Genomic DNA, 27,967 nt, shown 5'->3' with positions numbered 1-27,967 from the left:
CTCTCAAAGGAGGGACCATCAGGTCCTGGGTATCCAAAGGCATAGGTATTAGAGGCGGCTCCATGCAGGAGACTTAGTTTGAGTCCCAAAACAGCCACCAACTGATGCATGTGACCTTGAGCATCATTTTCCCTTTCTGGGCCTTAATTCCTGCCTCACTCAAATGTGCTGAGGCTGAAAGGGGGTCCGTCCACTTAATCCGTAGAGGCATGGGGCAGGAAGAGGGATGCAGAAGTGAGTAAGTTGGGCCCTCTCCCTGCTGTCTCTAAGAACTCACAGTCTAGTCTTCAGGGTCTGCATACAGTGGCCACTCAGTATATGTGTATTAGTCAGCTGTTATTGAGATGATGCTGCAGAACAAACAATTCCAACAATCCAGTGGCTTACAACAACAAGAGGCTATTTTTCTTGCTCATAGGTTTTTGTCTGTGGGTCAACTGAGGTGGTGCTGTTTCAGCCTAGGAGTTAGGTCAAGGTCTTCTTCACAAGTTTCTCCTTCTGGAACCAGCTGTTACCCAGGTTAAGCCTCACCATGGCAGATGGCAGAAGCATAAGGGACCAGGTCAAATCAACAAGCACATGTAAAGCCTCTACTTGCATTACGTCCTTTAGAATATTCCAACAGCCAAACCAAGTCACATGAACAGATTCAGCATCTGTGAGGCAAAGAAATATGCTCTGCCTTCTTTTGTGGGAAGTGTTGCAAATCATATGCAAAAGGTTTGGGTATGTGATTCTGTTACAGGAAAGGAGTGAAGAATTTGGAACCACAGATGTTTGTCCAGTAGCCAGACCTGCTCCAAGTGGCAGGAGCAGATGGTGGACTCTGGGCTACAACCTCACTAACTGCTTTCTCTGTTCCTCGGCAGGAGCTGAGTGAGTACAACGCCACAGCCATAAAAAGCCCCACCAACACGGTCACTGTGCAGGGCCTCAAAGCCGGCGCCATCTATGTCTTCCAGGTGCGGGCACGCACCGTGGCGGGCTACGGGCGCTACAGTGGCAAGATGTACTTCCAGACCATGACAGAAGGTAAGCAGGGTCCAGAGGGCAGGAGGAGGGTGTTGACTCTACAAACAGAGCAAGGACCACCTCCTATAAAGTGCCTTTGTGCAAATTAGAAAAGGCACCCCCTCTTCTAGATGTCAATTCTCCCTCCCTCCTGGGTGAGAACCTTTGTGCACTGTACAAACCACACAGCCATATTATAGAGGACTGTTTCTGTGGCCCGGAAAGGATATGGACTCCTCCATTACCATCATGTCCTTTCCCAGGATGGTTGGGAGCTCAGCCCCAACTTGCAAAGCCACTCTGAGCAAGCCAATTCCATCCCCTGGGCCAGTTTCTTCTCATCTATAAAATGAAAGTATCATATTCCATCTGACAGAGCAAACATTTTTTCCATACATTACTCCAGTGACTTGCAGTTGGTTTGAGAAGAATTCTGAAGCCATGTCTGAGCTCAGCAGGGAGAAGTGCAGGGATGGATTAGTAATGTCTTCCCTGGGCAAGAGAATGGAAGGTTGTAGCCCGTGTGCTTTGTGTCTCCAAGTTTGGGACCACATGGTCTCTAAGCACCCTTCCTGCTCTAATAATCTTTGAGAAGCAGCACAGTTAAAGAATGCAGACTGTAATGCCTGACAGATGGAAATTACAGTGCTGATTCAGCTCTAGCTGCGTGGTCCTGAGTAACTCACCTTACCACTTGGAGCCTCAATTTTCTGATCTATAAATGGGGATGACAACAACTAACTCATTATCATCATCATCATCAAACTAGGGTCGGGATGGGGGATAAAGGTACAGGCCCAGCACAGGGTTGGCACTAGGTCTCACATCCTTAGAGCTCACCAAATAGTAGTTAAGGTCATAGTTGTCATTGCTGTGAGTCTGGGGGCCCTTTCCCCAACCAGCCAAACTCCAGAGCAGACTACTTACGACCAGACTTCAGTATCCCTTCTTAGCATCTGCTTCAACCACTGGGCATGGGCCTCAGCCTTTGCCTGGTTGAACATTTCAGAGGCTCCTGGACCCCTGAATTCTTGTCTTATCACAAAAATCCTCCCTTATAGCTCCACCATCTCTCCTAGTACTCAGCTCCTCTGGAAAATTCCCCTTCCTCATGGCCAGCATTTTTCACCTCTCTAGGTCCTCTTGCGTGTTGGATGAGGGTCACTGACCTGGGGATTGGGGAACTGTCTCAAGATCTTTCTTTATTAATTCAACAAATATGTGTTGGTTCTAAGGACCCACAAATGACCTAGTCCCTGACTTCAATAAGCTCCTGTCTGGTCATGGAGGCAATGAGAAGTAGTAATAATAAAATTTTAAACAGTGAAGATGTTGATGACATTGAGAATGCACTGAATGGTTTCCAAGAGCCAAGGCCAATGCTGAGCACATTTTACACATTATCTTACTTAAGCCCATGGCCTTGGATCAAACTGACCTGGGTTCAAATGCTGGCACTGGCCACTTTCTAACTGTGTGACCTTAAGCAAATCACAATTTTGCTAAGCCTTAGTTTCCTGATCTGTTAAATGGGATAATTATAGGCAGTCATAGGACTATTCTGAGAATCACACAAGATACATAACATATTTAACCATGACAGACACTTAAAACACTTAAAAACAATAATAGTTAATATTTACTGAGTGCTCACTATGTGCTACAAGTTATGCTAAGTCCTTTACACAAAAATCCCATGAAATGGGAATTATTATTCTTCCCACTTTACGTATGAGGAAACTGAGCCATAGAGAGGTAAGTCACTTTACCAGAGATCACAGAGATAGTAAGTGGCACCACTGGGACTCAAACCCAAGGAGTTCGGCTTCAGAGTCTGTGCTTTTAACTGCCTCTGTATATGTGTCAGATAATTATTATTATTGATTTTCATATCAAATTGAGATGCAGGCATTATTATGCCCATTTTATAGACGAGAAATTGAGAGTTGGAGCAGTTCACGGACTTGTCCAAGGTTACTTGTGAGGGAGTGACAGCCAGTTCTCCACCCGAGCATGACAGATGCTCTGCCAGGAGCGGAACAGACCTGGGATCCAAGGAGACCCATGTGGTGGGGATGCGGGGGGTTGTGACCCCCAGAGCCAGGCTGAGAACACTGCGCTGTGCTTTCTCCCCAGCCGAGTACCAGACAAGCATCCAGGAGAAGCTGCCACTCATCATCGGCTCCTCGGCAGCTGGCCTGGTCTTCCTCATTGCTGTGGTGGTCATCGCCATCGTGTGTAACAGGTGGGTGGTGTCCCCCGGCCTGGTCCAGGCCTGGCTGTCCAAGAGGGCTGTCCGCCCATTCTGCCATTCCTGAACAGTGTCTGTGAACAGAGGGGGCAGGAGGGGCTCGGGTGGCCTGGAGACCCACACATGGCCTCCCACTGCCTAAATGACCACCGTTGGCAGTCCATCCCTTTGAGTCAGGCATTGCCCTGGACAAGTCCACTATTCGAGGAGGTGGCACATTGAGACACTAATACTTCAGCATGAAGGGACGTCTCAGAACAGTGAGTGGGAAAGACTGCAGGATGCCGGGAGCCAGGGATGGTGGAGAGGGAGTACCAATCACCCTACTTTCTGCTCCAGTAGAGGCCCCTTCATGAATAGGGCCATAAGCAGGCTGAGGAACTCGGGTAAGCCCCCCTGGCTGAGGTGGCTGGAAGGAAGGGGAGAGGACATAGACAGGAAGAGGTGCAGGAAAGGGCATCCCAAGTGGCTGGCACAGCATAGGCAAAGGCAGGCGATGGGACCGGTTCCTGGACTTCTGCTGGGCTTAATGCAAAGACTCTCCTTTCTTCCTTAGAGCTCCCCACTTAAGAACAGACTAGGTCATAAGGTCAGATGGACAGAAACCCCTGAGTTTCTGGGGCCAGGGGCCATGGCCAGAGATGACTTTGCTCTTTGAAAGGGGCTCAGCTGGAGAAGGGACAGGGGAAATCGTGAGCCTGGACTTGAAGTGGGAGAGGTGGCAAGAGCTGAGTGGGACCAGGGCAGGTGAGGCTGCTCGGCAAGGGGCCGGCAGGGCGTCCTCTGGCAAGGGGGTGGTTTCAAGGGCCTGCCCACCCTCTCCCTATCACCTACTGTGGCTCCCAGCTCCCCCGGGCGCCTCCAGGTGGCTCCAGCCCTTTGCTCTTGTTCCAGAAGACGGGGGTTTGAGCGTGCTGACTCGGAGTACACGGACAAGCTGCAGCACTACACCAGTGGCCACAGTATGTATCCCCGCGGGGCCAGCACCGCGGGCCCTCACTGTCAGCGCCCAGCAGCCTGTCCAGCCTTCTTTCACTGCCTCCACCCTTGCTGCGGTCAGACCGATGCCCAGCGGTTCCCAGAACGTGCACCTGCCACTCCCTCTGCCTGAAGCACTCTCCCCTCTCTTTACCTGGGTCCCTCCCTCTCCCTCAGGCCTCATCATATACAGACCCCTCTGAGAAGCCTTCCCTGACCCCACCCTGGATTTAGGGCCCTCGTCTGTGCTTACACCGCGCCCCCCTACCTGGCTGCGTGGTGATGGCCGCTTCCTTTCTCCCCACCATTATGCTGGGGGCACGTGGGGACCTGAAATTGTCTGACACTCAGCACTGCTTCCCCAGCGCCAGCTGGCGGCCCTGCACACAGCAGGCACTGGATACAGACTTGCAGAATAAATACAGGAGTTGAGTGAGATGGTGAGGAGCCCAGGCTCTGGCCTGGGAGGGGAGAGAAGGGAGGCAGGAGGGCCCCTGCAGTGCCTCCTCAGTGCCTCCTCGGCTGCCCCTTCCCCAACCCTGTGCCTCCATTTCCTGCGCTGTCCCACCGCACCTTAAGCCAGGTCTGGGGGCACATGAGCCACACAATCCCAGAGCAGATGCCCCTCCTGGGGAGCCGATCAGAGAGAAGAGCAGAGCAGAGATTCCTCTCCGTCTGACCCTGGCAGAACCAACAACCTGTGCGGGGAGGGGACATGTGGGTCCTTCCTCACTTCGGCTCACTCAGCAAACAGGAATTCCAAATGGGCTCAGTGGGGTACCGCAGGGCTCCTCAGTTGGCCAACAAGTAAGGGGGGGTCATCGGCACATCGCTTCATTTGTCACATATTTGTTGTGGCCCATTATGTATGTCAGGCCCTGCTCTAGGTGCTGGGGACACACAAGTAAACAAACCAAATATCCCTGCCCTGGTGGAACTTATATCCTAGTGGGAGGGACAGGGAATTTTTTAAAACACACGCAATAAACGAGTAAAGCGTATGGTATATCAGAAGATGAAAAGTGCCATGGGAAAAAAAGCAAAGTAGAACAGGGTGATTGGGAGCTGCAGGGGTCAGCGCTTCATTTTTAAATAGGGGAGAAGGGGTGGGCCTCAGCGAGAGGGCTTCCTCTGAACAAAGGTGCAGAGGAGCTGGGGGAGCGAACTGTGTAGAACCTGAGGGAAGAGCATCCCAGGCAGAGGGAATAGCCAGTGCAAAGGCCCTGAGGCTGGAACGTGTCTGGCAGGTTCAGAAACAGGCAGGAAGCTAGTGTGACTGGAGCAGAGTGAGGGGGCAGGAGCGGGAGGTATGAGGGGCCATGACATACAGATTCTTATCAACCGTTGCAGGGCCTTGGTTTTTATTCTGAGTGAAATGAGAAGCCTCTGGAAGGGTCTGAGCAAAAGACTGATGTGCTCTGAGTTACAGTTTTCACAGGACTTCTCTGGCTGCCATGTGGAGAATGGACTGAAGGGGCCGGGCTGTGCCAGGCAAGGACAGAACAGGGACCGTGAGGCAGCTGCTGGGATGATCCAGGGAAGATATGATGGTGGCTGGACCAGGGTGGCAACGGGGGAGGTGGTGGGAAGGGATTGGATTCTGACACACTTTGAAAGTAGAGCCACCAGATTTGCTGCAGGATTGGATACAGGGTGTGCAAGGAAGAGCAAAGCCAAGGAGTTCTAGATATTAAGCCTCTGGGTAAGACTTAACTTGAAGTAAAAGTTCCTGGGCTTAAAAATCATTTTAGACATAAATGTAAAAATAATTAAACCATTAAAATTTCCAGAAGACAATTTAGGTAACTATTTAACTGATATGCGGATGGAAAAGCACCTCCTAAGCACAAAAGCAATGGAAGGACCACAAGACAAAGGTGGACAAATTTAACTACACAGAAATAAAAATCCACCTGTATGTTAAAAATAAAAGTCATAAATTCCATCACCCCATCCTATTCCCCAAGTAATAAAATCATGATCGTAGATGTAGCTTAAACATATTGTGTTCTGTGTGCCAAGAACTCTTTTAATGCTTAACGTGTGTTTATTCATTTAATCCTGATAATTTCCCACTTTGAGTATGAGGAAACCAGGACACAGAGAGGTCCCACAGCTGTGCAAGGCAAAAACTAGGGTACAAACCCAGGGTGTCTGGCTCCAGATCACACACACTTAGCCACGCTGTGCTACCTCCACCCTTCTGAGCTAGAATAAGACAGGCTCACACGCTCCGTCACCTGGAACCATTTGGGAGCATCACTATTTAGAGGGTGAGTCAGTAACAAGGAAACAGGTGACAGCAGGGATTTGTTTTCAAAACAGACCCCAGAATAGAACGTGTTGTTCACAGATCAACACATTCTCAAGCTCAAGCTCCTACGCCCTGCATCTGAGCAGGATTTTGTTTTTTGTTTTTTTTCTCAAAGCACTGCCAGCCCTGTGATCGCATATCCACCAGCAACCCTCTGTGGCTGGGACAGAGGAGGAAGCTGAGGCCCGGGTATGTGTGTGATGGCTCGAAGTCACCCTCACGGGCTCATGTTTTCCATCGTTCAGCAGGTGCTGAATGAGTACCGAGGTCTATGGTGCCTGGATGTGGAGCCAGAGGGACTCACCTGGGTTTCTCAGCCATACTCTGCTACTGGCCAGCTAGGTGACCTTGGGGAAGCCACCAAACCTCTCTGAGCCTTGGCATCTTTATATGGGAAGCAGTAGGAATGATACTTTCACAGAGTTATGAGGGTTAAAGGATTTAATGGATATTAAAGTGCTTTCTAATAATATTTAACAATAGCCAACTCTTCATGATAACAGTTAACAATTATTCAGTGCTTTCTATTTGCCAAATACTGTACAAAGCCCTTTAAAAAGATTCTCATTTAATCTTTGCAACCCCCTTACAAGGTAGGGGATTTGTTTATTTATTGTCTCCATTTTGTAGATGAAAGAAGTGAGGCACAGAGAGGTTAAGTAACTTGCCCAAGGTCACACAGCCAGATCAATACAGTGGTTGATCTTGAATTCAAACCCATAAAGCAGCTCATTTGTGACCATTATTACTGGCAGATCCAGAATTCAAATCCAGGTCTCTGGATGCCTGGATCCTCCTTCCCTCATCCTGAATTTCCCATGTGGGTTCAGGACGGCAGTTGGTGACCCTGACAGTCATAAATCATCCAGGAGTCCAATATTTTCTGAAGACTCTTGCCTGCAGGGGTCCTCGTCCAACTTCAGTTCAGCAAATGCCCCTCCCGGGAGCCAGGCCTTGTGCAAGGCTCTGGCCACAAAGAGCTCACATTCTATCCCAAGACACAGGCTGGGGAAGCACCCAGAATAAACTGGTAGCCTGGCAGTTGTAAGTGTAGATTTTACAGCCTGGATTCAAACAAGACTTCTGTCATTTATTAGCTGTGTCCATGTCCCCTTGGACAGGTCATTTAACCTTTCTTATACCACAGTTTCTTCATCAAAAATGGGGGGGATAATATTATGTTGGACCAAATGAAATTGCCATTTCTGTAGGTCAGAAGCAGTCAAATATTGACAGTTTCGCAGAGCTCAGTTTAATAATACTATTTACCTGGGAAGATTGTTAGGGAGGATTAATTGGGTCGATGCCTATAAAGTACCTAGAAAAGGGTCTTGTATGTGGTAAATCCATGCTAAACTGTGAGACAATAGTGTTATTAATGGTGAGGCGAAACCAAAGGGTCACCAAAGCAGGGATGGCTGTGCTCAGAGCCATACATTCAAAAGTGTTTATTAAGCACCTACTTTATACCACCTTCACATATACTCCAGAGAAAACATTCTAGAGCAAGACCTCACAACTTGGGGTTCACAGACTCCTAGAGCTTCCAGGGCCTGTGAACATTCCAAAATTATATGCTGACTATGGGCATGTGCACATACACGTGAATACGTTGCCGACAAGCGGATTCATAGCTTTCATCAGGCATTCATGACCCCAAACAGGTGGAGAGAGAAAACCAGGGCACGTCAATGAGTAATGCTGTTATTCTTCTAGTAAGCATTTATTTATTTATTTATTTATTTATTTTTAAATTCATGTACTTTTTTTTTTTTTTTAAGCAGAGCATATACACATATTCAACTTTAAATTTTATTTATTTATTTACTTATGGCTGTGTTGGGTCTTCGTTTCTGTGCGAGGGCTTTCTCTAGTTGCGGCAAGTGGGGGCCACTCTTCATGGCGGTGCACGGGCCTCTCACTATCGCGGCCTCTCTTGTTGCGGAGCACAGGCTCCAGACGCGCAGTCTCAGCAATTGTGGCTCACGGGCCTAGTCGCTCCGCGGCATGTGGGACCTTCCCAGACCAGGGCTCGAACCCGTGTCCCCTGCATTGGCAGGCAGATTCTCAACCACTGCGCCACCAGGGAAGCCCCAAGCAAGCATTTATTGAGCACCCTCTATGTGCCAGGCCCTGGGATTTAGCAAGAACGAGATAGACATGGCTTCTGTCCCCATGGGGGAGAGAGGGTAAAGCAAGCCCTCACAGGCAGGAGAGTGTTCCAGAAAGGGGTGGCAGGAGGCTGTGGGCCTGTGAATCTGGGAGCCCTGAGACAAGGTAGAAAAGCCATACAGACATCCGTGGGAGTGGGTATGGAGACAGGGCAGCAGGAGCCTGAGGGGAAGGCATTGGTCTCCACTGGAGGGATCCAGGCAGACTTCACAAGGGAGGTGGCATTTGATCTGGACACAAAGGAGGAAAAGGATGTTCCAGGTGGAGAGAACCACATGAACAAAAGCACGGAGGCAAGCAATTATGAGGTGTGTCTGGGACCTCTGGGTAAATAATTCCTTGTGCTGGCATATAGAGGAACAAGGGAGCTGTAAGTGGAGCCCCTCACGGAGCACTTGGAATGACAGGTGAAGGCATGCACCTCTGTCCTGTGAGGGATAGAGAGCCCTCCTGACTAGCACTCCTGACCAAGGCTTGGGACGGCATCTGATTGGTTGGCAGCGCCCAACTAGGCTTTGAGCTCCTGCCGTGCTTCTCCTTAGCTCCCTGAGCTGACCCATTCCTGTCCTCCCTCCCCAGTTGGCCCGGCAGGAAGGGCTTCCCCCAGTTCTATTGGGAGGGAGATTGAAAGTCAGTCGCCAAGAACCACAGGCCAGACACTGAGTTTGGGCAAAAAAGAGAGCATCTCCAGGGAGCTGATGCACCCTCTCTGAGGAGGGCTGACTTGGGGAAGGAGTCACAGCTGAGTACTCCAGGAGGAGGACGCATGGACCAGATCTGGGTGGATTTCCTCGAGGCAGTGAGCATGGTGATTAAGAGCCCTGGCCCTCAGCTCAATTCTGGCAGACCTGGGTTCAAATTCTGGCTGTGCCATTTGCTAGCTGTGTGGCCTTGGGCAGATTACTTGGCCTCTCTGAGCTGCAGTTTTCTCACATGTGAAATGAGAATAATGATCCCTTCCTCCAAGAGTTGATGGGTGGAGGAGATGAGATTATGCATATAAAGAGCCTGGCACAGTGTCGGGCACAGACAAAGGGCCCAGAAAGTGTAAGCTGGTATTCTTCTTCTATCTCTATCATCTGGATTCTGTCGTCTGACACTGAGTGTCTGTTATGTGCAGAGTGTTATGCAGTATGCCAGGGAGAAAGGAATGAGAAAAAAACATGCACCCATCCCCCTCTTCCCAGGCTCCCACAGTCTAAGATGGTGGTTCTTAACTTCTTTGGGGTCTCAGACTTCTCTGAGTCTGCTAAAAGTTTTGGATCCTATGGCCGGAGAAACACAAATATGCATATGTGTGTATATAAAATTATAAGATAGAAAAATCCAGAAAAAAAATTTATACCCAGGGATAGATTTTTGGAGAACTTTTACTTTCAACAATATATATTTACATAAATTTTAAACTGTTTATAAGGAGCATAAATTACTTTTCTAATTCAAAGAGACAATAATAATAAATGCATTCCATTTCAGCAGCCCCACCAAACCCATCCTGGGACTGCCAAGTCGTTCACAGACCCAAATTAAGAAAACCCTGACCTAAAGGGCTAGACAGACACCCACACAAATAATCCAAAATAAGAATAATGTGTTAGAGCAGCGGTTGGCAAGCTTTTCTGTAAAGGGTCAGACAGTAAATATTTTAGGCTCTGCAGGCCTTATGGTCTCTGTTGTAACTGCTCAACTCAGCCACTGTAGCGTGAAAGCAGCCACAGGCAAAGGAATGTGTGTGGCCGTGTTCCAATAAAACTTTATTTATGATACTTTATTACAAAATGGGCAGTGGGCCATTTTGCCAACCCCTGTGTGAGAGGTTCCAGCTCTCAGATTACTGGAATGTCTGAATTAGAGGCGGAGAGTGGTCAACTAACATGTCCAAGATCACGCAACCGAGCAGGGCTGTGGCCTCACTCACCAACCAGCCAAGCCTTGCTACGGCCCAGGGACTTCAGCTCCCAACTCCTAGAGCTGCTGCCTCCAAAGTCACAGCTCCTGAAGCCGTGGGAGAATGTGGGCAGGGAGCTGGGGAGCCAGAGGGAGGCCCAGGCTGGGTGAGGGCCAGATGGTCTGGGAAGTGGAAGACTAGTTATCTGGGAGGGGGAATGAGGGATAGATCATCTTTCCCCTCCTTCAAAGCATTTTGCTGACTCAGTGCTGGGGTCAGAATTGGGTCTTTAACATCCAAGTTACAGTCTTCCCTTCTGCATCGAAAAGTAAAAATCCACATCAGATCAGGAATCAACTTCATATGCCCCATGTCCAGCCTCACACTGATCACCAGGGAATTTGAGATCCAGAAAGGTTTAAGACTTGGCTAGCGGGGGGACCTGGGAGGTGGGCGCAGGAGCCATGGGTACTCAGACCCTTGCGAGGCAGCCCTTCCAGTGCCTGGGAGGGCTAAGGCAGCCAGGAAGTCTCGTGAGGGGAGAGGAGGCTTGAATTAGGCCTTGAAAGGCAAGGAGATCTCCTTAGCAGAAGCCCAAGAACATGGTCTGTTGCCTGCTCTTTCTATATTTTTGTTCCAATTCTCTCTCTTCCTTCTTGACTTCCTCTTCCTTTACTTTGCACCCCCTGATTGTCTATCACAAGAGTGATAAGCCTATCTATCCTTTCATGCCCACACTCATAACAGACATTGTTAATCAATCTTGACAGTCTTTTAGCTGCTCCAGGAAGCCATTATTAATCAATTAGAGTTGGAACAAAAACTAGAACCTATTTGCTATCCCTGCTGACCTCTCTGTTCCCCTCACCCTTCTACTCAGCTCAGTGCCCATCTGCTCACTGAGACCCAGAGAGGTCAAGTGAAATGCAGGGGCTTGCCCCATTCATACAGAGGCCACATGGGAGTGTACTTCCCTCCACGGAGGGACTGGCTCTCACTTTTCTATCTGTCCACATCTTGTGTCTGCGCACATGACTGAGCCTGGTCTTCTGTCCCAGTGACCCCAGGCATGAAGATCTACATCGACCCTTTCACCTACGAGGACCCCAATGAGGCAGTGCGGGAGTTTGCCAAGGAAATTGACATCTCCTGTGTCAAAATTGAGCAGGTGATCGGAGCAGGTAGGTGACTGGTACCCTCTCAGGTACCATGGCCTCAGCCACGGGTCAGGGGACCACCCCGGTGTGTACTCCTGGGATAGAGGGCAGGATGTGGGGCAGGAGCCTCAGAGGACCCTCCAAGGCCTGAAGGCTCAGAATACCCAAGGTGGAAGGGCCCTCAAAGTTCGCCCAGTAAAACTACTTCATCACCAGATGAGGAAACTGAGGCACAGGACTGGAAAGGAACTCGCACATCACATCAGAGATTGAGCTAAGTCTGGAACCCAGGTCTCTGGACTTAGTCTAGTGCTTTGTCCTTCCCACCATTCATCCCAGGTCCCTCGCTCCATCTCCCCAGGTTCCCCTACATCCTCACCCCGCACCCAGCCAAATACCACAGGATGGCCACGAAATGTTTCCTCTTACTCCCAAAGGTGGCTGAGACTCTTCTGGGCCCTTGCATTCTATAAAGGGGTTCTGTGTCTGGGAGGATGAGCTGACCACTGAGGAGGAAAAGCTCCTGCAGGTCCCAGGAGCAGAGGTTACAGGGAACAGGGAGGTGGCCCTTCCACCTGGTAAGGGACATCCTGCCTCTTTTGGTGTGTCTGTCCCAGGGGAGTTTGGTGAGGTATGCAGCGGCCACCTGAAGCTGCCAGGCAAGAGAGAGATCTTCGTAGCCATCAAGACGCTCAAGTCGGGCTATACTGAGAAGCAGCGCCGGGACTTCCTGAGCGAGGCCTCCATCATGGGCCAGTTCGACCACCCCAACGTCATCCACCTGGAGGGTGTTGTCACCAAGAGCACACCCGTGATGATCATCACTGAGTTTATGGAGAACGGCTCCCTGGACTCCTTCCTCCGGGTAGGGGAAGCCAAGAGTGGTGCGGCAGGAAAAGGAGTGGTCGACACCGCTTTATACTGTCAGAGCCTGAAAGGGTCTTGGAAAGATCTAGGTCCAGAATGGCTTGCTTGCTGCCACTTTCCATTCCTTTACCCATGCCAGGCATTGCTAATAAATCCCAGACTCTGTCCCACTAAACCCAGAAGCAATCTCAGAATCCGTGTCAATCCAGGAAACCACAGCGAGTTGATCAGAGTTGGCATGCAACCTGAAATCTGTTCCCTCCAAGCTCTTAGCCAGCCTTCTCATTATGCACGAGAGAACACTGAGGCTCTAAGAGAAGTAGAGTTTGCCCAGTGTACCCAGAGGGTCGAGATGAGAGCCAGGACTGGAACAAGGTTTCTTGACCCTGAGTCCAGAGTTTTTACCAGATTTGGATTTTCCCAAAGCTGTACAGGGAGAGAGTTCAGAGCACAAGGCCAACAGAGGAAAGTCTCTAGGCCCCCCAAGAGATCACAGTCAACCAGCTAGACAAAGAGCACTGACTAGGAATCAGAAGTATGCCATCAGACTAGATGCTATTTAATAAATATTTATTAAGCACCTAGTACGTGCTAGGCACCTTCCATGCACCTTCTTGTTGAACTCTGACAGCCCTAGAAGGTGGGTGTTAGTTATCCCCATTTAACACACAGATGATGAAACTGAGACTCAGAGAGGTTAGGTCACATGTCCAAGGTTGCACAGCCAGCAAGGGGCAGAGCCAGAGTCAAACCAGCTCCAGAGGCCATGTTCTCTCCACCACCCTGAAACTGGCCTCTCCTGGGCCTCTCTGAGGTCTCTGAGCATCTGAGTCCTTCCCACCGAGAGCCCAGGCCAGGGCAGCAGGGTCCTGCTCTGGTTTCCCATTCTGAGAATGCCCCAGAGATCTGACTCATGCCCTTCCATTTACTCTGTGTTTCCTCCACTTCTCCCGAAGCAAAATGATGGGCAGTTCACAGTCATCCAGCTGGTGGGCATGCTGCGGGGCATCGCGGCCGGCATGAAGTACCTGGCAGACATGAACTACGTCCACCGTGACCTGGCTGCCCGCAACATCCTCGTCAACAGCAACCTGGTCTGCAAGGTGTCTGACTTTGGGCTCTCACGCTTTCTGGAGGACGATACCTCAGACCCCACCTACACCAGCGCCCTGGTAAGATGGAGGCAGGGAACAGTGGAGTCACAGGGCCAGGGAGGAGGACAGATATCCATCTCTCCCCGCAATACGTTTTCACCAGCACTTGCTCATGCCAAGCACTGTGCTGGGCCCTGGAGACGTAGAGACATAAACCGTGTTTTCTGCCCTCTTGGAGCTCACAGACTGGTGGACACAGAAGTGCAGAGCACCACAGAGTGACGGGGCTGTGAGTTAGACACCAGCCTTGGGAGGCAGAGGAAGGCTCGCCAAGAGGGAGTGATAGCTGAGCTGAAAGCCGGGTGCCAGTAAAAGTTTGTCAGATGCCGTATTCTCATGGGGAGCTGTGACTGAAACACAGGCTGTCGGGGAAAGTGGTGGACACCCATGCTGGAGAAGTAGGCAGGGCCAGATCGCGGAGACTCTTGACTGCCCGAGCTCAGGACTCTCTCCCGGAAGCTGTTGGGGTTGTTGAAGAGTTCTAAACAGAAAGGAATAAGACACAATCCCTAGCCTCAAAGAGCTCAGAGATGGTTCAAATAGAGCCAGGTAAGTAGGCAAATGATATGAGTACTGCTGTCTGTTGAGAAGTGCCTCCTGATGGAGGGGTGTGGCACACAGTTGTAGGATTGAGAAGCATGAGCAACTCTTTGGGACTTAGGGAAAGATTTGCAGAGGGACTTCAAGGATGAGAAGGAGGTTACCAGATGGCAGAGTGGGAAAAGGCACTTCATGCAGAGGGAAAGGCATGTGCAAATGCCTGGAGGTCTAGAGCAGCAAGGTGAGTCTGGGGAACAGTAAGATACTTCGTGTGATTGTGCAGCACAGGGCACAGGGTGGGGAGCTTTGCGAGCAGAGGGCATGAGGGTAAGCCTCCCACCCATTAACCCTCCTCATTCTGTTCCCCAGGGTGGGAAGATCCCCATCCGCTGGACGGCCCCAGAAGCCATCCAGTACCGGAAGTTCACCTCGGCCAGTGACGTCTGGAGCTATGGTATCGTCATGTGGGAGGTGATGTCCTATGGGGAGCGACCCTACTGGGACATGACCAACCAGGACGTAAGTCTCCAAGGGGGTGGGCAGAGCCTCTCTGGCCAGCCAGACAGGAGGGGAAGATCCAGAACTTCTGGCCTTTTGCGTGTCCCTCAGGGGGTGGGAGCAAGGTCTCTGAGATCCCAGCCCGATGTTGGTTGATTCAAACATCTGCACAGGACCCTGGACCCTCCCGGGGGCTCAGGAGTAGGAAAGGCCTACCCATCCACAAACCAGCAAATCTTCAGGATGCTGTCACCTGTGGCCAACCCTGAATGAGACCATATCTGCCCCTCAGGTGTTTGCCACCCACATGGGAGACAAGACAATTATTCTGGGAACCAGATGTAGTTATCAGGTGCTATATACGGTCAGGTACTAAAGTGGAGGAGGGAGGTGTCCAGCCCTGTAGGTGTTGGAGCAAGGGCAGTGTGGGCAAGATCAGCCAGGAAGTCTTCACAGACAGGTGGGACTCACACAGTAGTGGGACTTGGAGACGCGAGGGCTTCCAGTGGAAGGAACAGCCTGTGCAAAGGCCCAGAAGTGGGATGATGAGGGGTCGTGTCGGGGGGCATGGAGAGGAAAGTTGATCCGAAAGGTAGATGAGGTTCAATAATGGGGTGTTTGAAAGTCGATCCGAGGAATTCTGATTGGCAGCAACGCCAGAACAGGGAATGCTTGAGCAGGGAAGGTACCTACAGTCAAGCTGGGGAAGATGAATTTGGCCCTGGGGGCAGGAGAGTTTGGAGAGGTGTTTGGGCTCCTTTCCCTGACAGAAGAGCCAGGTGGGGTTGCCCACAGGAGGGTCAGCCTGGTGGACCCTGAGGCAGAGGGTATCTCAGGGTGCTGGGTGGGTGAGTGGGGGGAGCAGAACACCCAGCTGCCAGGCCAGACCGAGGCCACAGATGGTGGGAACCCAGGTGAGGCACATACTGGGGCTACCTCCAGGAAGTGGAGGTAGTTGCCATGGCAGCCAAGCAAGTCTGTCCTGCCATGTACTGGGGGCAAGACGAGCCAGGCCAGAGGGCAGATGCTCTTACCTCACCCACCCAGCCCCACCCGGCCCCTGTGTTGTCCCCAGGTAATCAATGCCATAGAGCAGGACTATCGGCTGCCACCACCCATGGACTGCCCAAGCGCGCTGCACCAGCTCATGCTGGACTGCTGGCAGAAGGACCGCAACCACCGGCCCAAGTTCGGCCAGATCGTCAACACGCTGGACAAGATGATCCGCAACCCTAACAGCCTCAAAGCCATGGCGCCCCTCTCTTCCGGGTACCGCCCCACCTGTCCCGCCCCTTTTCCCAGTTCTGCCCTGGCCCCGCCCCCTCTGGTAAAGCTGAATTGGGATGGGGAAGGACAGCACTAGTGTTTGTTGGGAAGATGGCTACCTTGGGGTGCAGAGTGCAGGACACAGATTATCCTGAGAAGGAGAAGGAAGCCCAGTCTGGTAGAGGAAGCATCTTTTAAAGCATGGTCGGAGAGGACAGCTTTTAAGAGAAATCGTCAGGATCTTGGTGAATAGATTTACTCCTCACTCAGTTTCCTCCTCCACACTTAAACCTGGACCCTCTGACTCGCATTTGCAGCCTCCTCGACATGGCCAGGCCCACACACACATGCATGTACACACACAAATATAGTCCCGTACGTGCACGTGAACATACAGCTGGGCACAAACGCTCATGCTTGCACTCACACACAATCTCACACACATGGAGACACCCATTCTCAGGCTCTCACACCTACACACATCCACAGGTCCCTGAGCACACACGTTCAGAAGTACACACACACCACACAAACACATGCACGCACACCCCACACTCGGGTTGCCATCCTTGTATCAGAGAGACTGGCTCAGGAGGTGCGCTAGCTCCAGTGGTCCTGGAGCTTTCCTTCTCCCAGCGGTCCCAGGGCGCCCTCCATCAGGTCTGCAGCCACCACTGCCTTGCCGGGGCAGCTTCAACAGGCCAGTCCCGGCCCTGCACACTCTTACCCTTCAGGACTCTTGATCACACAAGGTTTCTGAGGGGCGTCCAGCTAGATGTCCTCGGGGTCCAGGGCTGGCTGTGGCCAGAGACTCTCTGGGCCCAAGTCCTTCACCTGCCAAGTTCTTAGGGCCAAGAGATTTTCGTGTTTGCCTCTGCCCGTCCCTCCTCACCATGACCCTGCATCAGCCACTCCTGATTCTTCGGATAAAAATCACTCTGAGCTTTTAGCCTGAGGGTCACTTCACACCTCGCCTGCCAGGAAGTCATTCCCACTAGCCCCACCAGCTCTGTCTGGACTTTGGAGAGGCAGTCCACAAGATCAGCTTCCTGTAGCACAACCATGGTAGAGAAGGACAGAAGGGCATCAGGGGAGGAAACAGCAAATAATCAGCACAGTTAGTCCAGCTGAAGTCCCTCCTCCTCAAAAGAAGAAGCATGGAGAAGCATCTCCCGCCTCACCACTGTGGTCCAGCCTCTCCGCAGTCCCTGTAGAGGCTTCCCTAGACTTTCCAGGTAACCCCAGCTCTGAGTTCTGCACACACTTACTCTCGCCTACTCACACATATATGTGTGCACATTTACGTGAGTTCAAACTCACTCCTGCTCTCACACAGAAATGCTCACATACATACACACTCACCTGCGTTCACACACATGGATGCACGCGTGCAGGTACGCACATAGCCTGCAAGTGTAGTGCTTACCTTCACCCCCAGGTCAGCATGTGCCCTGACCGTCCCCGTTGCCCACCCCACCCCCAGAATCAACCTGCCGCTGCTGGACCGCACGATCCCCGACTACACCAGCTTTAACACAGTGGACGAGTGGCTGGAGGCCATCAAGATGGGGCAGTACAAGGAGAGCTTCGCCAATGCCGGCTTCACCTCCTTCGATGTCGTGTCGCAGATGATGATGGAGTAAGTGCCCAGCCGCTTCCACCCACTGCCATTAGCCGCCCTCCCCACCCATCCCGCCACGCGGGGGGCTCTGGAAAGTGAGGAATAGACAGTGTCCCAGCAGGGATATGGGGGACCAAGGGGCAAGACGGCCAACACGGACTCACATTCATATCAACACCCAGGTCTCCTGCCACCCACTGGCCACGACCTTGGGCAAGTCACAGAACCCTTCTTAGCCCCAGTTTTCTCTTCTGTAAACTGGGGAGTGGTAGGAAGATGAAAGGAGATATAAAGTGAATGACTGGGTACTTAGTAAATGCAGGTTCCCTTCTCCTCCCCCGAGGCAGAGGAGACACGTGCACCTAGGCGCCCTGATTCCTAATCACGGGCTCCTCCCATCTCAACATTCACTCACTCCAGCTCCAGATGCCCACCCATTCCCCCAGGCCCTTCACCCCCTGCCTTGCCCTCTCCAGCAGGAAACCCCTGGAAAAGCCCAGGCAGCTCTACCTGGACAGAGTCCCTCCACCCCCGCATTTCCCTAACACACGTGCTTCTCTCCCAAAGGGACATTCTCCGGGTTGGGGTCACCTTGGCTGGTCACCAGAAAAAAATCCTGAACAGTATCCAGGTGATGCGGGCACAGATGAACCAGATCCAGTCTGTGGAGGTTTGACGTTCACCTGCCTCGGCTCACCTCTTCCTCCAGGCCCCGCCCCCTCCGCCCCACATGCCGGCCCCCGGTTCTTCGTCCACCGCAGGGTCAGCCGCCTGCCAGGAGGCCACGGGCAACAGGAAGAACCAAGCAGCGCTCCAGCCATGAGACGTCACCAAGAACACGTGCAACTTCAGATGATGGAAAAAAGGGAATGGGGACAAAAGAAAATAGATCCCGGGAGGGGGCGGGAAACACAAGGAATAGTTTTTCAAGAGGATTCTCATAAGGAAAGCGATCATTGTTCTTGGAGGAAAAAAAGGGCTTGGGAGATTCATGCAGTTTGTCCAATCGGAGATCAAAAGCAGTTTCTCTCCAGCTCCCTCTGGGAAGGTGACCCGGCCGGAGCCAAGAAACACTTTCAGGAACACAAATGTGAAGGGGAGACACAGGGGCCACACTTCTCTCCTGTCCCCGGGGCTGCTCTTCCAGGTCTCACTCAACAGCCACACGCCAGGCGGATGGGCAGGCGACGGGTAGCCACCCCCGGAACCACTCTTGGAAAATCCAATCCCGCTGCCGCTGGGCAAACAGAAGAATTTTTCTGTCTTTGGAGAATATTTTAGAAACTCCAATGAAAGAGACTTGTTTCTCCTGTCAGCTCCCGGGGCTGAAAAGGGACTTTTGTCCTCCTGGGTCAGGGAGAACACGGGGACACCCGAAAGGTCAGCCTTCCTGAGGTTGACCATCCCCCTCCCCCCGGTCTGCAGCTCCACGTCCACGTCACGCACACAGCTCGGCGGCCATGGCCCAGCTGGGCACCCACTCCTGCCCGTCCACACCTGGAGGACTGATGCCGCAATGACTGCCATCAGCTACGACTGCCACTGAGAAGGATTGCTCCTACATCTGGGTTTGTTTACAGCAATTTGTGGACTCGGGGGTATTTTGGTCAGGGGTGGATTTGGTTTTGGGGGGGTGGTTTGTTGGTTGGTTTTTTTTTATGACAATGAAGTGACACTTTGACATTTCCTACCTTTTGAGGACTTGATCCTTCTCCAGGAAGAAGGTGCTTTCTGCTTACTGACTTAGGCAATACACCAAGGGCGAGATTTTATATGCACATTTCTGGATTTTTTATATGGTTTTCATTGACACCCTTCCCTCCTCCCCCCTGCATAGAGTTCCCACCTGCTGCCAGGCCTCACCAAAGCCAACTGCCACGGGGCCATCTGGGCCATTCAGAGACTGAGTGAGATTTGGGTGGAGGGTGGGGGCCAAGGTGGAGGAGCATCCCACCCCAGGACTGTTTTTGAAAGCAACAGATTGAGAAGGAGGAGGAGGCTGCAGGGCCAGAAGCCTCTGCCCACATCTCCACTCTCCTTCTGTCCCAGTCTATCCAGTACTTTCCAGGCAAACAGGCCCCTTCGAGGTTCCTGAGTGCCCTCGGATGGCCAGAACCCAGTTTTGTCTCTGGGAGCCTAAACCAGGCTGCATCCGAGGCCAGGACCCAGATCATTCACTGTGATATCCCAGCCCTCCAGAGCGTCACCCTCAGACCGTGTGCAGGCGTGCTCCTCTCCTCCCCTTGCAAGAAAGCATGTGATTTCTCTCCCACCTCTTTCCCTCCACCAGACCTTTGCCCAGGTCTGAAAGTCTTGGCCATGGGAAAATAATCAGCCAAGGGGTCTGGCCACAGACTCTCTCCTGTGAGCAAATGCAGCTGCCTGAGCAGAACAATCGGTTAGTGAACTGAATGGAAATAAACACTTTAGTTAGAAAATGACCCCTGTTCTCTGTCAGTTCCAACAGAGACCCTGGCACCTTTGGGACATGTCAAGTGACCCATGATGCTCTTCTAAGGGACTTTTCCTACCTCAGGGTTCCAGAAGGCCCGGGGCTGAGAAAACACATGGAGGACACCAGTGGTCCATGTGGCCTTTCTGGCTCTGGCTTGTCAAAAGCATAGGCAATGAAAGAAGTGAGTTGGAAGTGGCTCAGAACTTGGAGTCTGATGCCCTGCAGATCAGTGTGAACCACTGCAGGACGCATTTGGAGCAGGGAGGTGACAGCAGTGCACTCGCTCTTTTGGGCCAGAGAAAGGGGGCCCAGGTATTAAGTGAGCTGTGATGGTGGGAGTGTGAGGGTCCAGGAGAACCCATGGATCCGCAGCCAAACCCACAGGTATTATCACCTTATCCTGGTCAACTCTAATTATCCTCTGAGCAGATGAACGTCTACTCACGTACAATCAAAATTCTTCGTGTGGAAGGAGGAGGCTGGGGAGGGGGAGCCAGGGACGCCACATCTCAGGACCTTTCCCTTTGTTCGTGGGAGGCTGACCAGTGAGAAAGATTCATGCCGCAGGTGGTCAACTAAAGGCCCCTCGGTGAGAGCAAGCATCCAACACGGACCAGCCTGTCATCTGTCACTCACCTGTTCTCAGAGCCCGAGATGCGAGGGGAAGGAAGGGATTAGAGGGGAGCATGGGCCCCCCCAGGGGGAACAGCAGAGCAAGCCACAAGGAAGGCATTGGCTGGCTTCCCGCGAACTGGCCAGCCTTGGCCCAGCCAGCTGCCCTTTGTGCCCCAAAGATGCCCAACACGGGTGGCAGCTGTCCCGACACACAAGGTCACCTTCTGGAGGGAGCTGCCCTGATGCTCTTCAGATTAACTCTGTCTCCTCAGCCCGCCCCCCCAACTGCTCTGGGGCCCCACAGGGGGCTGGCAGTCGGTGCTTCCTGTCAGATGGCTTCCTGTCCTAAGCCGCTAGGCTGGTGTCTGCTAGCCAGCACGTCTGCCCATCCACCCTTCAGGGCCTGAGTCCTCCGTGGTCCTGGGCCTCCACGTGCCGGCTTCTCAAGAGTTAGGGTGCTACCCAAACCCTCTGTCTCTACTTCAGGGTAACAGACAGACGTCGCTGTGACTGTCCCCGGTGCAGGCAGATGCTCCCCTCTCCCCGCTGCTGGGGCAGCTCCCCCCGCCACCTCTTGCTTGCTTCTCAGTGGGGATGGTGGGCCGTGCTGCCAAGCGCCTTCCACTGATGCTGCCTGCTCGCCCGGGGCACACGGCTCTGAGCCACCCGCTGCCTGCTTACTAATCCTTTCCTGGCTCAACCTCCCCAAGTGCCAGCCCCCACCTGCCCAGCAGCGTGAGGGGAGTTTCCGGCCGCTCTGCACACAGTTGGTACTTGAGGAAAGAAAGCTGCCTTGCAAACATGGGCCAGGGCACCATGGAAATGGGGACCAGCTGCTCTGAGAGGGTGTGACAGGCAGATCTGCACGGCGCCAGGCTGGGTAATAGAGAGCCCTGCCGTCGCCCCCACTCCTACTGCCCCAGAAGCGCCCCCAGATGGGTCAGATGGGTTACTGTTGATCAGCAGGCCTCTTCCTGGGGGATAGTACTCTAAATACCTATCAACCGGTAAGATGGGGGCAAACCAATCAGAATAGATGATGGCCATAGTGCTACACCAAAAGGCCCCAGAGTAGAGGCTAGGGTGGCGGGGGCAGTCGGGGATACTTAGGGACTTGGGGCGGTGCCTCCTGCTCAGATGGCATTAGCTGGACTTTCCCCATCATTTCTGGCCGGTCCCTCTCAGGGAGCTCTCTGCCACCCCCTTGTGTGCACTCACTAGCTTTGCACCCCTCTCAGATCAGGGGCTCATCTCCAGAAGACTAGGAGCTCCCACCCCGTGCCAGCTCTTCCTCACCCCTGGCTGAAGCACAAGCAGCAATCATGGCGCCAGACCACTGCCCACCCCGGTGCTGGGTCCTCAGCCACTCCTGGCTCTCCCCTGAGCCCCTGAAGTTCCAAATGGTACCAATGGCTGGATGACTTGTCCGAGGAAATAATGTAAACGCATTTGAAGGTCAGGATGAGGCATGATGCTAGGGAAAAAGCACACTGCCATCAGAGTGGCAGCTCTGACCACTAACTTAAGACACAGATCTGGGCAAGCCAGCTCCCCTGAGCCTCACTCTCACGTTTGTAAAATGAGAGAACTGGACTGGGTGAGCCAAGCATGCGAAACACTTTATACACTGCAGCCCTGTGAGGAGGGACTATTTCCTTCCACAGATGGGGTTGGGGGGCTGGGGGAGAATGGGCTCAGAGAGAGGAAGTAGCTTGCTCAGGATCCATAGCCAGGAAGAGGCAGAGCAGGGCTGTGTCTACCTGCTTCCAATGCCCACTCCACCACGCTCAGACGACATGAAGCACCTGATGTCTGAGTGCTAGTTGGTAAGAGAAGGGAAAGAGCAAATGGGCTGGGATTGTCACGGAGGGCTTCACAGAGGAGGCTGTCTTGACGATAACAGACGTTGAGAGAAAGGTCACTCCAAGTGGGAGGTGCAGTGTAACCAAAGATGCAAAGGCCAGCATGGTTAACAGTGAGGAGTCGTTTCCGGATGGACCAGAGCAGTGCTGGAAGGCGGGGGTTGGTTTGAGGGGAGGCTGAGGCAGTTTGGACACGATGCACAGTCCAGCCACCACAGGCTCTTGAGAAGAAGAGTGGCAGAGTCAGCATCAGGTGCTAGAAGGAGCAGGCAGTTCGGCCATCAGATGGGAGCAGGATGCCTCACAGCTCCCCCTCTCCCCCCCGGGGGGAAAAGCCCCCTGGAGAAGCCCTCATTTATTCCTGGAGAATCCAGGCCCCGCTGCTTCCTTTTCCATCCTCACTCACTGACGCAGATAATCCAAAGAGTCATTTCAGCTGCTTGGAACAGCAGGGTTGGATTTTGTGCTACCTGATTCTTAATTCAGCTGCATTCGACTGAGATGCCCACCCCATTTCCTCCAGGCCAGGCACTGAGAGAGCTGCCACTCATGGCCAGAGTGGAGTAGACGCGGGTGGTGGTAAGGGCACGGGAAGGCAGGCAGAGCCCCGCGGGGGGGCAGAGCGGAGTGATGAAGCGAACAGGGCTGGGGGCTGGGTAAGTGGTATGCAAACTGCTCAGGAAGCCCATCTCTGCCCTGTCGCCCTGGCCCTGGAGAGATTACCCAGACATGCTGTTGGAAGGGGGCGGGGTCCTGCCCTTTTCAATAGCGTGTTATTCTGGGGAACCCAGAGGGAGGTTAGGGAGTCGCACCGCACATGCACGCTCCACCTTGCCCACCTTGACCCCGCCTCCCATGAAATGGCTCCTACCATAAAACAGCATGGACTATGGCCTCGAAACTGGCCAGATTCCCCTTCGGGGAAATCAGAGGAAGTGACTTGGCCTTTGTTCCGTGACACAGGAAGGCTCAGGGACTCCCCATCAGAGGCTGGTCTCAGGAGGCTGATGCCACAGCAACTGCACTAATCGCTGAACACTTAGCCTACACCAGTCCCATGCGCGGGGCCCTGTGGGTGTCACCATCCCCACTCTACGAGTGAGGAACCAGATTCTCAGAGGTGATGCCCAGGGCATTCCAGCCCGGCCGTGCGCCTGCTCCACCCTGACCCCCTAAGTCAGAATAGCCAAGGTTGGGCTCAGGAGCCCCTGTTTTTAACAAGCTCCTCCAGGAGATTCCTCCAGACACTGAAATTCTCTCTTTACTTCCCCCACGATGAGCTGTGCCCTGATGTCTGCAGGGAGAGGGCCTGGCGTAGACAGGGATTAGGAAAAAGCAGGACATCGTCAGATAAGATGCCCAAACTCAGACATGGATTAGGACCCATGGAGTGGGGGGAAGGGCTGACCCTCAGGAATGTACTGAGCTAAGCTTTCAGGAAAATTAGACCCCCCGCCTCCCCAGACCCAGAGTCTGTCTGAGTCTAGCTTCACAGCTTGAAGGCTGCTTCAGGAAAGCTGATATAGCAAGAAGGAACAGGAACTTAATACTTCACAGGGGCCCAGCAGCCCTCCCAGGGCCACCCTCTGGAGACTCCACAGGCCTCAAGGCTATGATCCAGGCCTGTTCACTCAGCACCTGGCCAGGTGGGCCGGGCAAAGGCAGGGTGGGGCTTCCAGCTGGACCTGGAGCTTCATATAACTCCCCGCTACCAGCCTCTGCTACCCAGACTAAGGCACGGCTTTCCCAGGAGGAAGAGGGAGTGAAGGTCCTATGTCTACTCAGGGTCTAATGGCCCCTGCTGGAGGAGGGGAAAGGGAGATGGCAGAGGGAGGAGGTCAGAGCCAGGACCACATCCACTCTGGGGCCCTGCTGATACTGCAAGAGTCCAAAACTCTAACATTCCATGGGTGAAGATTCCAGCAAAACCTCACAATGCTAAGATTCCAACAGAAGGATTCCATGTTTTTAAGATTCCACCACCATATGATTCTATGCTGCCAATTCTTGAAATTTCAAGTCCCATTGTTCAACTCTGATCCCCAAACCTGAGGGTCCCAGCAGTGACAAAGCACAAAGAGAGAGCAAGAAAGAGAGAAAGAGATGGGGAGGGAGAAAACAAATAGCTAAAAACAAATACTAACAACTCCATCCTTTGAATCTGAATCACCTCCTTCTGAGTGTGATGGTGGATTTCGCTCCCTGGTAGAGGGGTAGAATTGCCCACACCTGGCCCTCCCAGTGGCCGGGGAGCTGACTACCCCAGGCTGCAGCAAAGCCCCACACAGCCCACAGTGCCCACTGGCTGGTGGGCTAGACAGCTCAGTTCAGGAGCCTAGTAGGGGCCCCAGTGGCTCAGTTTAGGGAGGGACTCATCTGGGGTGGACACTCCCCACCCCCTTAGAGAGGAAGCTGCAGGGCCAGGGATTTGTTGAGGAATCTTTCCCAAGCACACCACCTCCCTGTTCAGAACCCGAGTCTTAACACTGGGAAGCCATAGGGTCTCGCTGCAAACCCCAGAGTCAGGTGCCTTCCCTCTGACAGTCAGGATGCAACTTCCATGACCACACAGTCCCTGCCTCCATACAAAGGACGCCCTCACCTCCCAGTTGAGACCACTGCCTATGGAATCTGAGAGACCAGCTGAAAGACGTGCCTCTGGGTTGCTCAGAGCCTGGTAATCAGTCTGGCTGCTTTCCCCTCCGTGGACAGGGACTCTGGTGGGCAGGGGGCAAGAAATTGAGCCCCTGAGGCTGGCCCGGGGTAGCACCGGCAGGGACACTCCCTCACGGCCAGCCTCTCTCGACTCCAGAGAAGAGCAATTCCTGGTTGGCGATGCCCAGCCCCAAACCCTAATCACAGCTGCTATTTCTTGAGTGCCAACAGTGTGCGAGGTGCTGTGCTTAACTTTTTATACACAGTGTCTTGCTTAACCCTCACACAGCTCTGTGAAACAGGTGCAGTTATTATTCCCCCTCCACAAACTAGGAAACTCAGAGACGTGTGTGGTGGCCTTCCCAGGTCACACCGTCGGCCAGTGGTCTCTGGCCCAGTATCTGCCCTCGTAATCACTATGCTATGCCGCTACCTGTGGTCCCCACTCAGCCCCTCCCCACCGTCAGACCCTTTGCCAATCAAATCCAGATCCCCAAGGAGCACCCTGTCTGGGGGCACTGGGACACCCCCTCTGACCTTGGCCTCCTGGACGCGCTGTCTGAGCCATGGGCAGTGGGTGTGGGCACCTGGGCTGCCCATCCCCCGAGCGGTTCACTCTAACCTCGGCCATGCAGGCCAGAGTTCACAACTGGGGCCCGTGGGGCTTGGTGTGGTTTCACAGAACTCTGTTTCTTCTGGTCACAAATATGGGTTTTCCTGACAACACTGGGGAGTCAGGGAGGGACGCAGCTGGGGCTCTGTTGGTTGTGGGTCAGCCCTGGCTCCCGGGACCCCCACTGTTATGACCAAGGAAATCTCACCAACTGGCTCAATGAGCAACCCTGAGCCTGTGACTCGAATGCCTTTGTAGGAGTATTTTTAGCGAACCTTTTATTTCCCCAAAATAAATGTGAATTGCAAAAATTATTACTTGGACTCACAGTATTTTTTCCCCCTGAGGTTCACCAGGGAACAAAGAGGAGCTCCTAGAGGTCCTCAGCAGGTTTCTGAAGAGTGACTAGGAGTTTTCCAGGGCTAAGGATGAAGCCAGGGTTGGGGATTTGGCCTGGAGTGTTGAACTCTAGCAGTAATTCCTAAGTGTTCTAAGAACATTCATTCATGTTTAAGAGTTTGAGCTCTGGGGCTTCCCTGGTGGCGCAGTGGTTGAGAACCTGCCTGCCAATGCAGGGGACACGGGTTCAAGCCCTGGTCTGGGAAGATCCCACATGCCGCGGAGCAACTAGGCCCGTGAGCCACAATTGCTGAGCCTGTGCGTCTGGAGCCTGTGCTCCGCAGCAAGAGAGGCCGCGATAGTGAGAGGCCCGTGCACCGCGATGAGGAGTGGCCCCCGCTTGCCGCAACTAGAGAAAGCCCTTGCACAGAAACGAAGACCCAACACAGCCATAAATAAATAAATAAATAAAATTAAAAAAAAAAAAAAAAGAGTTTGAGCTCTGCTGTCAGGGGTCCTAGGATTTGAATCCCAACTCTGCCATTAGTTAGCTATGTATCTTTGGAGAGGGCACATCATTGCTCAAAGCCTCATTTTCATGTCTATAAAATGGGGCAATAATGCCTAACTCTTGGAGTAGAGGTGAGGATGAAATGAGATGAAGCAGGTCAAGTGCTCAGCACTCACAACCGGTAGCTCTTAGTATTTTGCCGGGAGGAAGCAGGGCCCATATCTGTCATACACTCTGCTGTGTTCTCCACAACGAGGACAAAGCCTGACTCATAGCAGGCTCCCAATAAACGTTTGTCAAATTCAAAAAAGGGGATTTGGGGGAGGGTTCCATGGTCAAATACGTTAGGCAAATTCTGGGCTTGGGCAAGTTGATCAGATTTCTTTACTTCGGGATATTGCAGAGCCTTAAATATGCCAAAAGCACAACGTGAATCTCTAAAAAAGTGTTATCATTTGCAGGGTTTCCCCTTGTGGAGGGAGCAGCTCTCAGTGTCCCTGGGAGTATACCTGGAGAAGTTCACCAGCGTCTGGGTACTGCCCTGGTGCTCAGAGGGAGAGCAGTGCTGAGGCTGACGCTGGGCCCATAAACATGAGGGGGTAGATGTCAGAGGGGAGGGTAGTGGGAGGTCTACCTGATGGCTTGACATTCAACCAGGGAGAGCATAACAGACCCTACCTTGCAAGACCTTTGTGAAGCTTAGATAGTTAACGGGTGCCGCAGTGCCCAGCAGAGAGCCTGGCACATAGCAGGGGCTCAGTAAGTAGTTACTCCCTTACTGCCCCCAGGAGCAGCCCTGCCATACCAGTCGGGATGGAAGGCAGGGGGATGGACTGAAGGGTGAGCTAGGCCTTCTTTCCATGGAGCCACTCTGCCCCCTGGGGGCTGAGGCTGGTAACAGGCCAGACCTGAGCCCCAGAGGAAGCTTGGCATCCTGGGCTGGTGGGGTGTGGTGACTACTTGACTCTCTGCCCCCTGCTCCCCACCCCAGCGAAGGTCCTGGCCAGTGGGTGGGGACCTAGAGGCACAGTGATGGGGCAGAAAGCAGAGACGTTGAACCAAAGGTTATCCCCTTACCAGCTGCCCTAGATGCCTCTTCCTAACTCCCAACTCCTGACTTAATATTAATACTGTGTCTCGGGTCCAGGATGTTGGCCCCAGAATTTCTCTACAGTAAGAACCCAGGAGCAACCAATCTGG

The 27,967-nt window shown here is 52.8% G+C and overlaps 1 protein-coding gene across 3 annotated transcripts in view; it reads left to right on the top strand.

Annotated features, from left to right (window-relative positions):
- The window catches only part of EPHB2 (EPH receptor B2), a 184,400-nt gene extending 165,666 nt beyond the window's left edge, over window positions 1-18,734 (top strand). The window contains exons 7-16 of one of the 3 annotated variants that reach the window (XM_082448782.1): window positions 963-1,032; window positions 3,148-3,256; window positions 4,157-4,224; window positions 11,673-11,795; window positions 12,389-12,636; window positions 13,595-13,810; window positions 14,702-14,851; window positions 15,906-16,099; window positions 17,580-17,735; window positions 18,285-18,734. In XM_082448782.1, coding sequence (XP_082304908.1) covers window positions 963-1,032; window positions 3,148-3,256; window positions 4,157-4,224; window positions 11,673-11,795; window positions 12,389-12,636; window positions 13,595-13,810; window positions 14,702-14,851; window positions 15,906-16,099; window positions 17,580-17,735; window positions 18,285-18,393 — 1,443 coding nt within the window. In that variant the 3' untranslated portion in view covers window positions 18,394-18,734. Of the gene's footprint in view, window positions 1-869; window positions 1,033-3,147; window positions 3,257-4,156; window positions 4,225-11,672; window positions 11,796-12,388; window positions 12,637-13,594; window positions 13,811-14,701; window positions 14,852-15,905; window positions 16,100-17,579; window positions 17,736-18,284 lie in introns of all 3 variants that reach the window. The other 2 variants (XM_082448780.1, XM_082448781.1) reach the window with 2 other exon arrangements.
- The last annotated feature ends 9,233 nt before the right edge of the window (window positions 18,735-27,967 follow it).

The sequence above is a fragment of the Balaenoptera physalus genome (assembly GCF_965194825.1).
Source record: "Balaenoptera physalus genome assembly, chromosome: 1".
NCBI classification, from domain to species: Eukaryota; Metazoa; Chordata; class Mammalia; order Artiodactyla; family Balaenopteridae; genus Balaenoptera; species Balaenoptera physalus.
Note: the sequence above shows the minus strand (reverse complement) of the source record. Positions and strands in the feature narration are given on the sequence as shown.